At 36.1% G+C, this 14,032-nt stretch overlaps 1 protein-coding gene across 1 annotated transcript in view; it reads right to left on the bottom strand.

Moving 5' to 3' along the window:
* The window catches only part of LOC120350798 (hemicentin-2-like), a 228,886-nt gene that overhangs the window by 56,511 nt on the left and 158,343 nt on the right, over positions 1-14,032 (bottom strand). Inside the window, exons 9-10 of the mRNA XM_039425661.1 lie at positions 10,033-10,171; positions 2,092-2,219 (exon numbers count right to left, since the gene is read on the bottom strand). Of these exons, the coding sequence (XP_039281595.1) occupies positions 2,092-2,219; positions 10,033-10,171 (267 nt within the window). The remainder of the gene's footprint in view (positions 1-2,091; positions 2,220-10,032; positions 10,172-14,032) is intronic.

Here is a 14,032-nt window from a genome sequence, read left to right as displayed (position 1 = left end):
AGTTATGCGCACTACAATTGAAAACAATGCATCAAATCTAATCGTCCGATACGTCCCATGCGTGCCGTCCGTCCGAGACGATCTGTGTGCGTATTCCTTAATTGAGAAATAAAAACATTACCTGCTTGTGATGAAGCTACTACATGCATTCTACAAACATAACCTAGTTTACAAATTCCGAATCAGAAATTTTGTGATAGTTGACAAAACTTCTACCTGGAGTGCTGAAGGTTTTTGTAGCAGTTTTGCTGTCTCTATTTCGGAACTAGGAAACATACTCGACTGTGAAAGTGCATTTTCGTTTGTGCGTAAACTTCCGCAGTCGACGACGACAAGCATTGTTGCCATTAGTATTGTCCAAATTTAAAGTGTGCTAAAACAGCTGATCAAATAACATTTCATTATTTGTGTTCATTATTCAAGAATCAAAACATTTCTAATATCAACATAGTGCCATTTAAAAGTATCAACTCAACATCCCCCGTTAAAACATAATTGAACATAATCTTTAAAACTAGCGCCGCAGTGCAGGATGGTTTCTTACAGCTTGGCGTTGTTGTCATTCGAGATGGGTGTCTGGCTTGGAAGTGTTTCGGCCGCATTGCAGGAACGGTTGCCGGAAGATCAACAGCTGGATTTTTTTCGTTATTTTTCGTGATAGAGAAATTCTGATTGCAGATTCGTTCTCAGCGACCCCAAGTTTAGCCTAAAGGCTCAGAATGTCAACAATGTTTTTAAATAATTAAAAATCATCATGAAAAGTCATTAAAATGGTAGTACACCACGTTTCTGGGAACTTTTTACTGGTGACTGGAGTTATTATTGACACACAAAAATCAAAATAATAGTGAGAAAGAAAACTGCTGATGAACGCGAATAAGACCGCCACTCCATTGTTCTATTGTCTCGGCTGCTTGGCTGAGCCTGGCTGGAGGGATCAAATAACCGACTGGTTTGATCTTTCGTCTGTCCGCTAGGTGGAACTACGACGACCATTGCTGTGTGGAAGATGTTACGCATTCCCACCAACGCTGCTATTATTTGCTGTCTCAGCGTCTAGTCCGATTCAGCCAAGCAACCAGCCTGCACTGCGGAGCTAGGTTAAAGGCTGTGCAAAGGCTAAAAATAAACTTTCTATTGGTGATATTTTTCGAAGTTTTTCGATTTGTATATCATCAAGCTATCAAAATGAAAAAGATCTCTTAGGAAAACATTTTTCTCAAATCATTACCTATTGACATATGAGCGCCTAAAGTTCAAATTTTTGAGACAGAACAATTCAAATTCGGTAAGAGATAAATCCATAAGATTCGGAGGATGAATTCTTCATGGTATTGTTAATTTAATAAAACAAAAATGTTTTGAAAATATTTATTTTCCAGAAAGTTATTCAATTTACTAAAATCAAAATTAGGAAGAGGAACAGTTTTGGGTTTATCCTGTTGATTCTCTCCCAATCATTGATTTCATGTTGTGATTAAGGAATGTAATAAATGTAATAAAAATGACCAAAAATAATTCAAAAAAGTTACTTTTGGTTATTTTTGGTAAATTGAATAACTTTATCAGAAATTGATTTTTCCAGGAAATTTTTGTTCCATTTAATCATCAATAACATGAAGAATTTATTTATCCACTGAATCTCATGGATTTATCTCTTACCGAATTTAAAATGTTTTGCCCCAAAAATTCGAACTTTAGGCGCTCATATCTCAAAAAGTAATGATCGAAAAAAAAATGTTTTCCCGAGAAAACTTTATTATTTTGATAGCTTGATAATATACAAATCGAAAAACTATGAAAAATATCACAAGTGGAAAGTTTATTTTTAGCCTTTGCACAGCCTTAAGTTACTTGGACAAATTTAAATCTACTCAATCTGAGATCCTCACCCTGTCGTGGTCGACAACGATATTTACGCACAAACGAAAACCCAGCTTAAAGAAAACATATGGTTTCATCATAGTACAGTAGGCCTATGCTGTAATGATAACCATATGTCTATTTTTCCTGCAAACAGATGTTTACCGGGTTTGATTTCATGCATGCAAAACAGCTGAGATTGAATGACTATGACAAAAATAAACTTACATTATGTTTCCAGGTGACTCGGTAGATCCATGGATTGGCTCTAACTATACACTCAAGGCTAACATCTGATCCCTCTTTTACAAAGCGTGGATCACCATCTCCCATCTCTAGACTCACGACTGGTGGATCTGCAATAAATTAATGCATTTTTCAAACAAATTTTAATTTTTATACGAATACAAATATAATACACAATATGTATAGTCTATTGATTTTATGGTGATCTTTGAATCTATATTACACTTTAGAATCCATATTAAATACTAACCACCTAATGACTTACTAAACACTAACTATAATAATAATTCGCACAAAAAAAACAAACAAAACCTACTCTAGAACATGGTACGCCTACGCCATAGTGGAGTAGGTCAATTTCCACACTGAACATGTAGAGGACACATTATGAGAAATTTTTATTGTGACAACTATTGTAAGTTATTGTAATTTATCTAATATTTTCTGTATAATATTGATGTAGTAGTTTTAGTTTCTCTTGTAAATAAACATTCATTTATCTAAGTTATATCCTGAGAACCTGCAATAGTCAACAACTTATAGGCAGTATTCCGGGAACTCCAAGTAGACGTCTCAGCTCTCTATTCCCACGAGTCGAGAAGCATTTTCCTCAGTCCCGCTCAGACCATGGTAGCAAAATGTACTCCACAATTTTCAACTTGTTTATTCAAATGTATATTGAATTATTTGAAGTTGTGTAAGTCAATAAAGATTTATTTTTAAAAAGTAAATCCGACAGAGTTAAAACTTAACTTCTATTTACTTATCATCTTCATAATCAAACTCTATCAATTCTATTATCTTTTGAATCTCTATTATCTTGTCAATCTATATTATACTTTACAATGTGTGAACATCATTATCAATCATCAAACTAGGATTTCATGCAAGGGTAGGTGGTATTTGTATATCCATTGTATTCAAATGTATACAATGTGACATCCATGGAGCTCCCACGGAAAAGCGTGGAAACGTAAAAACATTTCTGGATACTTCCAGCCACAAGGTCAAGATTATTATCCCTACAAAATGTTTTGCATCTTGTTGCACCTAAAGTGGTGATTCTGATTCACATTTTAGTCATTTCTACAGCCACAAGGTCCAGATCATTCATTATCCCTTCAACATGTTATGCATCTTGTTGCAAGTGGCGATTCCTATACACTTTTTAGTTATATCTCCAGCCATCTCCCTAGCCACAAGGTCAAGATCATTAACCTTTCAATATGTTGAACGTCATACTGCAAGAAAGGTGTTGATTCCAATACCGGAAAATACTTATATATTAAGGTCCACGTTGTAATGACAGTGGAGAAAGATAGGAGACTAACGTTGCCGATCCTCTGTCCTTTAAATGCCTTCTACAGACGGTATCTGATACAGGTTTATTGATGAAAAATTAACTGTTCATTCTTGTTCAAAATAATCAATTATTAGAAAGAAATTGTAATTTTCAATAACTTCATAATGAATTTTCATAATTAAGATGAAATATTTTGTTAATCAATTATTAATTCTACATTGTTAAGAGAAGATGAGGCAACAGAGCAAAGCGAAAAAGAGATAGTGCTATCCGCTTTGTTGAATGATAGACAAGGTCCTCTGTCTTGCCAATGCCTTCTATTAATAGACGGTAGCTGATACAGGTTCATTGATGTAACTGTTCATTCCCGTTTGAAATAGTCAATTATATTTTATTAATCAAGAAATTATATTTTTCCTAATAATTTCATGATTAATTATCATAATTAAGATAAAATAATTATTGTTGATTAATTATCAAAACCTGCGCAGAATGAATGAAGGAAGACTTCCATTGAAAGTATGGAATTGGGTACCAGCGAACAGAAATAGGCGTGGAAGACCGCGAAAGAAATGGGTATGCAATGCCTACATTCAAATGGAGAGGAGAGGTCTCTTTGAAGGAGTCTGGATGAATAAGGAAAGATGGCGATTGGGGTGCGAGAAGCGACATAACTGAAGTTGCAAAAACTTGCTATATATAAATAATTATTAATTCTACATTGTTAAGAGAAGATCTGACAACAGAGCAAAGCGAGAAAGAGATAGCGCTATCCGCTTTATTGAATGTTAGACAAGGATAGCAAAACCATTGCCAATCAAACTCTGCCATTATAACGTGGACCTCACTGTAGTAATGTTGTCCCGAATCCTTGTCAGCTACAAGGTCAAGATCATTATCCCACCAACATGTTGAGCATCATGCTGCAACCAAGGTAAAGATTCCGATACTGGACAATACTGATTCTATCCTGACTTCTCTGGCAAGCTAGGCTTTCATAGCTCTCTGCGACGAATTTCCGCGACGACACCACGAGGATTTCATGCTTGTTAGTCTTTTGTCAAGCCGGTGGCAAGGCTAGACTCACTAGCCAGCCTGCCTGTGACACCTGGCTGTATTTTACACAACATCTACCCTTTAATGGCGACGCGGCAAAGAAGACCCGACGATCCACATTAGTCTGTCAGGGTTGGTTCAATGCAGAACCATTGTGCTCATCTACAAGAGATTATGTCACTGTTATGGCTCGGTGAGAGTGTGGAAACGGCGCAGTGTGAGAATAGAGTTTGAGAAGATATAATATTGTGGATTTAAGTGATTTTTTAATATTGTTTGCAATTGAGAAGAAAGATTTTTGTTTGGATTCGTATTTGGGAATTGATCAATTTGATAAATTCAAAATTGTAGTGGATACACATTTTTGGAGTCAAAATTGTGTAACAATTAAATTATCATTCAAGGTACGTAATTAACATAACTTTTAGACTGTGTATTCCAAATTAAGGTTCGAAGCAGTTTTGGGTGAATGACTGTTGTTTTTACCTGGATTGTATCTGCGTATGAATGAATAAATATCCCATGGTATAGGTCGTTTATGTTCCAAATTTTGAATAAAAGATAGAATAAATAGATGCTCTTTGGTATAGGTCGTTTATGTTCCAAATTCCAAAGAAAAAATAGCATAACTTACGTAGATATCCCATGATATCTCATTTATTGTTGTCTCTGAGTAGGTCACTTTTTGTGTAGTTGAGAAGTTGATATTGTGGTAATTATTCATATTATTGAATGAAAAAGACTGATAAATTGTCGAAAAACCACAGATTTATTGTTACTTAGAAAGACCGGTTTCAGTTATTACACCATTGTCAATCTCTGAGAAACGATTTATTGATACTTAGAAATACCGGTTTCGGTTATTACACCATTGTCAATCTCTGAGAAACGATTCATTGATACTTAGAAAGACCGGTTTCGGTCAATATCTCAGAAACTGTTTCTCAGTAACCGGTACCAGTAACTCAGTAACCGAAACCGGTCTTTCTAAATATCAATAAATAGTTTCACAGAAACAGTTTCTCAGAGATTGACAATGGTGTAATAACTGAAACCGGTCTTTCTAAGTATCAATAAATCGTTTCTCGGAGATTGACAATGGTGTAATAACCGAAACCGGTCTTTCTTAGTATCAACAAATCGTTTCTCAGAGATTTACGATGGTGTAATAACCGAAACCGGTCTTTCTAAGTATCAATAAATCGTTTCACAAAAACAGTTTCTCAGAGATTTACAATGGTTTAATAACCGAAATCGGTCTTTCTAAGTATCAATAAATCGTTTCACAGAAACAATTTCTCAGAGATTGACAATGGTGTAATTACCGAAACCGGTCTTTCTAAGTATCAATAAATCGTTTCTCAGAGATTGACAATGGTATAATAACCGAAACCGGTCTTTCTAAGTATCAATAAATCGTTTCTCAGAGATTGACAATGGTATAATAACCGAAACCGGTCTTTCTAAGTATCAATAAATCTGTGTTTTTTTTGAAAATTTCTTAGTCTTTCTCATTCAATCTGAGTAGGATGTTTATGTTCCAAATTTCAAGCCGATCACCATAGACTACTCACTGTTTTGAGAGTGTAAGAACGGCATAGTATGAGAGACTACCAGCATCACATAGCTTCACCAAAAACAACTACTAGGACTATCGGCTTGAGTTAACATTGAAATTTGGAACATAACTCCCTTGAGATATAATCTTATACTATTATGCTATAATCTTTTTACTTTCCTTGCCCTATTACCATAGGTAAGGAAAGTATTGCTTTCCAAAAAAAATTAAGGTACCCTAATTTCATGTTTTCTATACGTTTCAAGGTCCCCTGAGTCCAAAAAAATGATTTTTGGGTGTTGGTCTGTGTGTGTGTATGTGTGTGTGTGTGTGTGTGTGTGTGTGTGTGTGTGTGTGTGTGTGTGTGTATATGTGTGTGTGTGTATGTGTGTATGTCTGTGAACACGATAACTCCATTCCTAATTAACCGATTGACTTGAAATTTCAAACTTAAGGTCCTTATACCATGAGGATCCGATATAAGTGTGAACATAAGTGTGTGTGTGTGTGTGTGTGTGTGTGTGTGTGTGTGTGTGTGTGTGTGTATATGTGTGTGTGTGTGAATGTGTGTGTGTGTGTGTGTATGTGTGTATGTGTGTGTGTGTGTATGTGTGTATGTCTGTGAACACGATAACTCCATTCCTAATTAACCGATTGACTTGAAATTTCAAACTTAAGGTCCTTATACCATGAGGATCCGACAACAAGAAATTCAATGAAATCCAATTCAAGATGGCGGAAAAAATGGCGGATAATTACTCAAAAACCATGTTTTTCACGTTTTTCTCGGAAACGGCTCCAACGATTCTATTCAAATTTATATCATGAATAGTTATTAATAAGCCCTATCAACTGACTCGAGTCTCATTTCTGAGAAAATTTCAGGAGCTCCATAATATTCTTGAGAAAAATGGCGGATAATGACTAAAAATCCATGTTTTTCACGGTTTTCTCAAAAACGGCTTTAACGATTTCCTTCAAATTCATACCATAGATAGCTATTTATAAGCCCTATCAACTGGCATGAGTCTCATTCCTGGGAAAATTTCAGGAGCTCCGTAATATTCTTGAGAAAAATGGCGGATAATGACTAAAAATCCATGTTTTTCACCGTTTTCTCAAAAACGGCTCTAACGATTTTCTTCAAATTCATACCATGGATAGATATTCATAAGCACTATCAACTAGCATGAGTCTTATTTCTGGGGAAATTCCATGAGCTCCGTAATATTCTTGAGAAAAATGGCGGATAATGACTAAAAAACCATGTTTTTCACGGTTTTCTCGAAAACGGCTTTAACGATTCTCTTCAAATTTAAACCATGGATTGCTATTCATAAGCCTTATCAAATGACATGAGTTTTTTCCCTGGGAAAATTGTTGGAGCTCCGTAATATTCTTGAGAAAAACGGCGGATAATTACTAAAAATACCATGTTTTTTACGATTTTCTCAAAAATAACTTGACCGATTTTTTTCAAATTCATACCCTGTATAGTTTTATCAGCTCTATCAACTGGCATGAGTCTCCTTTCTGAGAAAACAATGGGGGGTCCACCCCATCCTTGGGAAATGGACTTAGTAACCTCCTTCTCGTGCATGAGGTAGGTAGGTAGCACAGTTCATAAAAAGAACACATAGTCGAGATATTTCATCTGTAGAACAGCTGTTCTGACGACTTTAAAAAAATGACGACTGAAAAATCATCGAATTTCACAATTATTCACACAAAGAAAAAGTACTTTGAAAACAATTATATATACACATAAATACAGAAGTCTGATCGTAGTTTCAAATATGAGCAAGGAAAGTTGTGTGAGTGTACCACACCAGATTTTTTCTATTGTTCCACTCTCCAATGTCATTCAATTACTTGAATGAGGAGCATTAAGTTTATCTCCAAAAACTTCTGTCACTTTTGACTCAATCTGTGTGAATAGTGAGGTATACTTTATAATTTCAGTATTGGTTGAATAAGGAGCACATTGGAACTACTCACAATGAACCCTGACAGTTTGAAGGGAACCTCACAGTAGCTCGTAGACAGAATAAAAGCGGATAACAACGCTTCTCTCTGCGGCGACTCTTCAAATAATGCTCTTTTGCCATCATCACAGACGCAGCAACAGCTTCCGACGTTATTAACGTTAGCCACGTTACGTTACGTTAGCTACTGCAACGTTGTAGCGTTGAGAGGATTGCCAAATTGAGTCTCTCGCGTCCGAAAACCCAGCTGTTATAATAGTATCAACGACGCCACATTAATCAGACAAAGGGGTGCTTTGGTAGAATGTGTTCAAAGATGAAGGAGAGGGCTTGTGGGACTTTATGTTGGTGTGGAAATATGATTTTCATATTATCATTCTTATTGTTTCATCACTTATGAAGAGAGTATTTTTTATTGCAACCAAGGCACCATTCAGATACTCGGTTTGAACGGTGGAGGCGTTAGCTGTTCGTTCAAATCCCTTATGAAACACAACGATATCGACAAGTGAATGTGTTCAAACTTTGACTTGACATAACTTCATTTCTTGAATAAGTGTTATTTTCGTAATTTTCAGGTAGGCCTACATCCTTGTTGACAGTGAGGTCTAAGATTCGAGTCGACGGTTTGGCATTTCTCTTAATGTTCAAATGTTTGAGAATGTTTAAATGTTTAAATGTTGCGCATTTACGGCGAAACGCGGTAATAGATTTTCATGAAACTTGACAGGTATGTTCCTTTTTAAATTGCGCTTCGACGTATAAACAACGTTTTTGGAAATTTTGCATTTCAAGGATAATATAAAGGAAAAAGAAGCCTCCTCCATACGCCAATATTAGAGTAAAAGTCAGACTATAGAATTATTCATCATAAATCAGCTGACAAGTGATTACACAGATGTGTGGAGAAGCCAGTCTATTACTGTATTTCCATAAGGCCTATAGTTTCAATCAGGTACTTGTAGATGAGAATACTGCGTGAGGTCTACTGTTCACAGAACTACTAGTTAATCCGTTCATGATCACCTCATATCACTACTCTCATTATAATGAATTTAAAATAACTTCAGGATTTTAGGCTTCTGAATTCATCCAGGTACAGTAATTATTCATCAATTGATTCTTGAGCTTGGTTTTCACTAGTAGAGTTAGTAGTCGAGTAACTGGCATACTAACTTTACCGAGATAACTCTACTCTACCTACTTGGTCGAGTAACTCTACTCTACCATGAACGTTTTCATTGGGAGAGATCACAGATAGTTATTTTATGCCCAGGGAACACAACCACCAACTCTACTAATCAAAACCAGGCTATAGTCTGTCATTGGCAAGACTACATCTAGTCTGTAGTATTGAGAAAAAATCCAACCATTGACACTCTACTGTGAACAACTGCCTTTTGGATTTTTCATTTCACACTGCGTGAGAGATACCAAGGCGATTGAGTTCCATTGAAATCATCAAGTAGTTCTTGTTGATTTTAAATTTATCAACATAATTACAAGTGAGTGAGTGGATGAATAACTAATAATTTTATGAATAATTCATAAAAATGAATAATTCCGCTTTCATGAAATAAACCGAGAGTGTAAACTCAAAAGTATAATAAAGTGATAAGAAAATTCAACTGTCAAGTAAAAATAAAGTTCACTGCTATATATTCATATTTATATTTGAATTTACATGTTTTGTATATGGTACCTTGTCAAGCAGCCTCTTTGAGGTTCGCATAAGGTAGCTTATTTATTCAATAAACGTTTTTCTATTCTATTCTAAACACTGGATAGATTTGAAAAATTGATAGATCTCGAGAACTGAATTCTATATAAAAAAATTCCTCTGGGAACTTTTCGTTTCAAATTTCTTGTAGAATCTATTGTTTTTGGCTGTGAACCCTTCCGTGTGATACTCTGTATATAAAAGCAGAGACTTTGAATTAGATTTCGACTGATATAGTTTATGAATCATGGTGATGTGAGAAGAAGGAGAAGAAAGAGAGTAATGAATAAGAAGTACCTACGGCGCACATTGAGTGACCAGGTGTCCTCGTGAGGAGGGGTGGAGGAGTCGACGGCCCGACACTTGAGGAGGGAGTCGGAGTCGTCCATACTAGGCGTGTAGCGTAGGGTGCTTACTGTCCGGTTGCCGTCAGTGCTTGTCTGCAATGGAAGATTAGATTAGAGATTATATTATATGAGATTAGAGTTTAGATATATGGGATTAGGGATTATATATTAGACTAGCCGTCAGGCTCGCTTCGCTTCCATATCCATCTAGCCTGGACCCCCGACTGGATCGTTCTGTTCATTTGTTCTCAATAAATCTGAGAAAAAGCAAAAAAAACGCAGGAAAAACGCTAATTTTGGGAATATCTTTGACGTTATTGCAAATTCCTTCTGAAACAACATTATTACACCCTAGCTGAGCTTTTGTGGTACTAAATTTGAACATTTCCTTCCATTTGTTCTCGATAAAGCTGAGAAAACGCTGGAAAAACGCAGATTTTGGACGTATCTTTGGAAATTTTTCCAAACCCGTTCTTAGAGCGCCTCTAAAGGGCCAACTGAACATACCTACCAAATTTGAACGTTTTTGGTTCGATAGATTTTTAGTTCTGCGTGTGAGTGAGTGAGTTATCGATGAGATAAGAGAAAAAAAGCAGGAGAGATGATAGAAAGGTTGAGGACTGAAAGAAGAAAGGAAAACGAGAGGAAAAAGAAGAGAGATGCAGATTCAAGAAAAAGGTGAGAAAGAAGAAGAAGAAGAAGAAGAAGAAGAAGAAGAAGAAGAAGAGAGAAGAAGAAGAGAAGAAGAAGAAGAAGAAGAAGAAGAAGAGAAAAGAAGAAGAAGAAGAAGAAGAAGAAGAAGAAGAAGAAGAAGAAGAAGAAGAAGAAGAGAAGAAGAAGAAGAGAGAAGAAGAAGAAGAAGAGAAGAAAGAAGAAGAAGAAGAAGAGAAGAAGAAGAAGAAGAAGAAGAAGAAGAAGAAGAAGAGAAGAAGAAGAAGAAGAGAAGAAGAAGAAGAAGAAGAAGAAGAAGAGAAGAAGAAGAAGAAGAAGAAGAAGAAGAAGAAGAAGAAGAAGAACAACAACAACAACAAGAAGAAGAAGAAGAAGAAGGAGATGAATAAGATATTGCTCAAATGCTAATCTGGATTCTCATTCAAAGTTACATTGATTTCCCCATTGTTACAGTATAAAGATGTGGTTTGACCATTGAATGATCCTCTTGTGATTCTGTTAAGTCATTGGAAGAGCAAAAGAAACTGAGTGAGAGAGAACTTAACTGAGAAATTAATGACTCCGTTGTCATGATGACAACACTGTCATAAATTGTAGTAAAGCTGAATAATTGTAGTTGAATAAATTAATTAGTTGAATTGTAGCAGCGACAATTAAATTTTGTAATGACGATAGCCAATGGGAGTTGAGTAAGAGAGAATTCAACCAATCACATGCTTACCAATGAGAGAGTAGCAATTTTGTCGCCTATGCGACAGCCAATGGGAGTTGAGTAGTGGAGATGTAAACCAATCACAAGCCAACCAATAGGAGAGCAGCAATTCCGTTGTCGTGACAACTATCGATTTAAGTTTAGTTCCAATTCAACCAATGAGAGATCAAAACTCAAGAACAATGAAAGATGAAAACTGATTTAACAGTCAATCTAGGAGTTTGATGGGAAAAAGGCACCAACAGCATCACCGCCATTTTCTCTATATGTCTACCAATTTTCATACCTATATGTATTTTTTGACCGATGCGACAACGATTTTAAGAAGACAGTGTCAAGCGTTTGAACGTGAATAGGTTCATCTTTGACAGCGTTTTTCTCAAAACGTGGTTTTAGCACATGGGCCATCAAACTCCATCAAACTCATGGATTCCATGGAGATGTTATAAAAATAATGATCAATTCACATCATTCCCATAGATCCAAATATCGGGGACCGACCTTCGCTCTGGAGTATAAAAGCATAAAACATTTTATTACGAAAGAAGAAATTATAATAACATTCATTTATAATAACATCACAGTAAATTGAGATCAATTCCCAGAGGAATGCAAAAATTTCCCCCACAAAGGCCAGTTGCACAAAAGCTGGTTAAATTTCAATTCTTATCAACTTCACGTGAACCAAATCAGAGAAGACCATTTCAAAAAGATGGATCTACTGGAATTGATCAGGATTGAAAATAGCCCGGCTTTTTTGCAACCGGGACTAAGTACATGACTGAATGACTACAAAAGTTCAACAGCTGAGTCATAGTTTTGACACAGTCCCACACACATGAACTCGCTCACTAACTTCTATCACCAACAGACAACAAAATAATTATTATCAGCTGTTTTTCCAAGAATGAATAATAATTATACTTTTAATGTCCTTCAGCGAGTTTTTCCAGGGATGAGACCTAGTGCAATCGAATCTTTATATTATAAAGCCACTATTTTCTGAATTTCATGAGAATCGTTAGAGCCGTTTTTGAGATCCGGTGCGATACAAACATATGAACATCTAAACATATAAACATGTAAATATCTAAACATATAAACAGAAGTTGCTCGTTTAATAGTATAGGCACAGAGTAGAAAAGCACTACTATTAAACATCAGTGGACAGAATCGACTTGGAAGATTAATAACATTCCACTTGTGACTTGGCAACAGGGTAACAGCGCATGAATTGGACTGAACACAAGCGCGCTCTATCGAAAATCTTGAGAATCTAGCCATGATAATTCTGTGGTTTGTTTATTCCGTGGTATAGGATAGCGGAACATGAAATGATATTGAAACAGGAACATGAAAATGTAATATTGATTAACACGCTCATAACTGAAATGGTCTAACTATTATACTTCTGATCTATTATAAAGTATAAATACACTCGCATAAATACACACAAAATCTACATGAAGCTTCCCAAATAATAGCGTCCTCAAGTGGGCTAGCTTCAATAATGAATCATTATTCATATATTCAATATCTTGGATGACTGGAGCAAATTCATGGAATTGGTTGTTCTGTGCTGACTTTGCCACTAGTTTAATAACGTAATTGTTTTGATTAGTTTATGATGAGCGAAGTTTCGCGAGACGAAGTGTGACGCTGAGAGAGAGAGAGAGTTAGAGAGAGAGAGTGTGAGTGAGATAAAGAGTGTTATAGAGAGAGGAAGAGAGGGTAGGAGAGAGTGAGTGAGAGGGTGATAAAGAGAGTGAGAGGGAAAGTAGTAATTGAACACCAATCAAAATATCCGATTGATGTGGGTGAATACCTACCACGAATTTGCACTATAGAGAGGTACACTTCAGCAACTGTCAGCATCATATGAAAATATCATCGCTGTCGCCCATTTACCCAATGTTGACAGTTTGAACTGAATCCCACCATAGTTTAACTCTACGTCGGCAGCAGAATTGATCAGCTCTGATGTTTGATTAGTTGCTCCGATACAAACTTTGTTCTTTGCGGCAGCAAATAACGTGAACCAGAATGTGTGAAGCATTTAATAGTGATTGTGGTAGTTTTGCACGTGTAAACTAATATTGTCGGCCGACAATGTTTGCCCTGGCGAATCAATAGGAGGAATATCCACTTCGATTGAATTTCATAGTTGACGGCTGTTTGTGTCAGACTTTCAACTGCCGTTGACTGTTAACTACTGTTACTCAGGTAACTTTTAACCTTATAACTGTTGAATACTGTTAACGATATAACTGGTAACTACTGTCGTTGAATCAATAGAAAGCTTCCAATTGGGCAATTGAATTTAAGAGTTGACGGCGGTTATGAGCTGTTTGTATCAGTCATTCAACTACAATAAACTGTTAACTAGGTCGCTGTAAGGTATTGGGAGAGCAAAGGAAAAATTGGTTACAGCACTAAGTACTAGGAGACGAAGTAGTGCGGAGATATCTTAACGGGGAGGACTGGGTGTGGTTGGAGGGGTATTTAAGATCAGCGGGAACATATAGAAATTTCCTCATTAATGAATTCAATTTTTGAACAGTGAAATAGTT

The sequence above is a fragment of the Nilaparvata lugens genome, chromosome 4 (assembly GCF_014356525.2).
Source record: "Nilaparvata lugens isolate BPH chromosome 4, ASM1435652v1, whole genome shotgun sequence".
NCBI lineage: Eukaryota > Metazoa > Arthropoda > Insecta > Hemiptera > Delphacidae > Nilaparvata > Nilaparvata lugens.
This window is presented reverse-complemented; position numbering and strand designations above follow the sequence as displayed.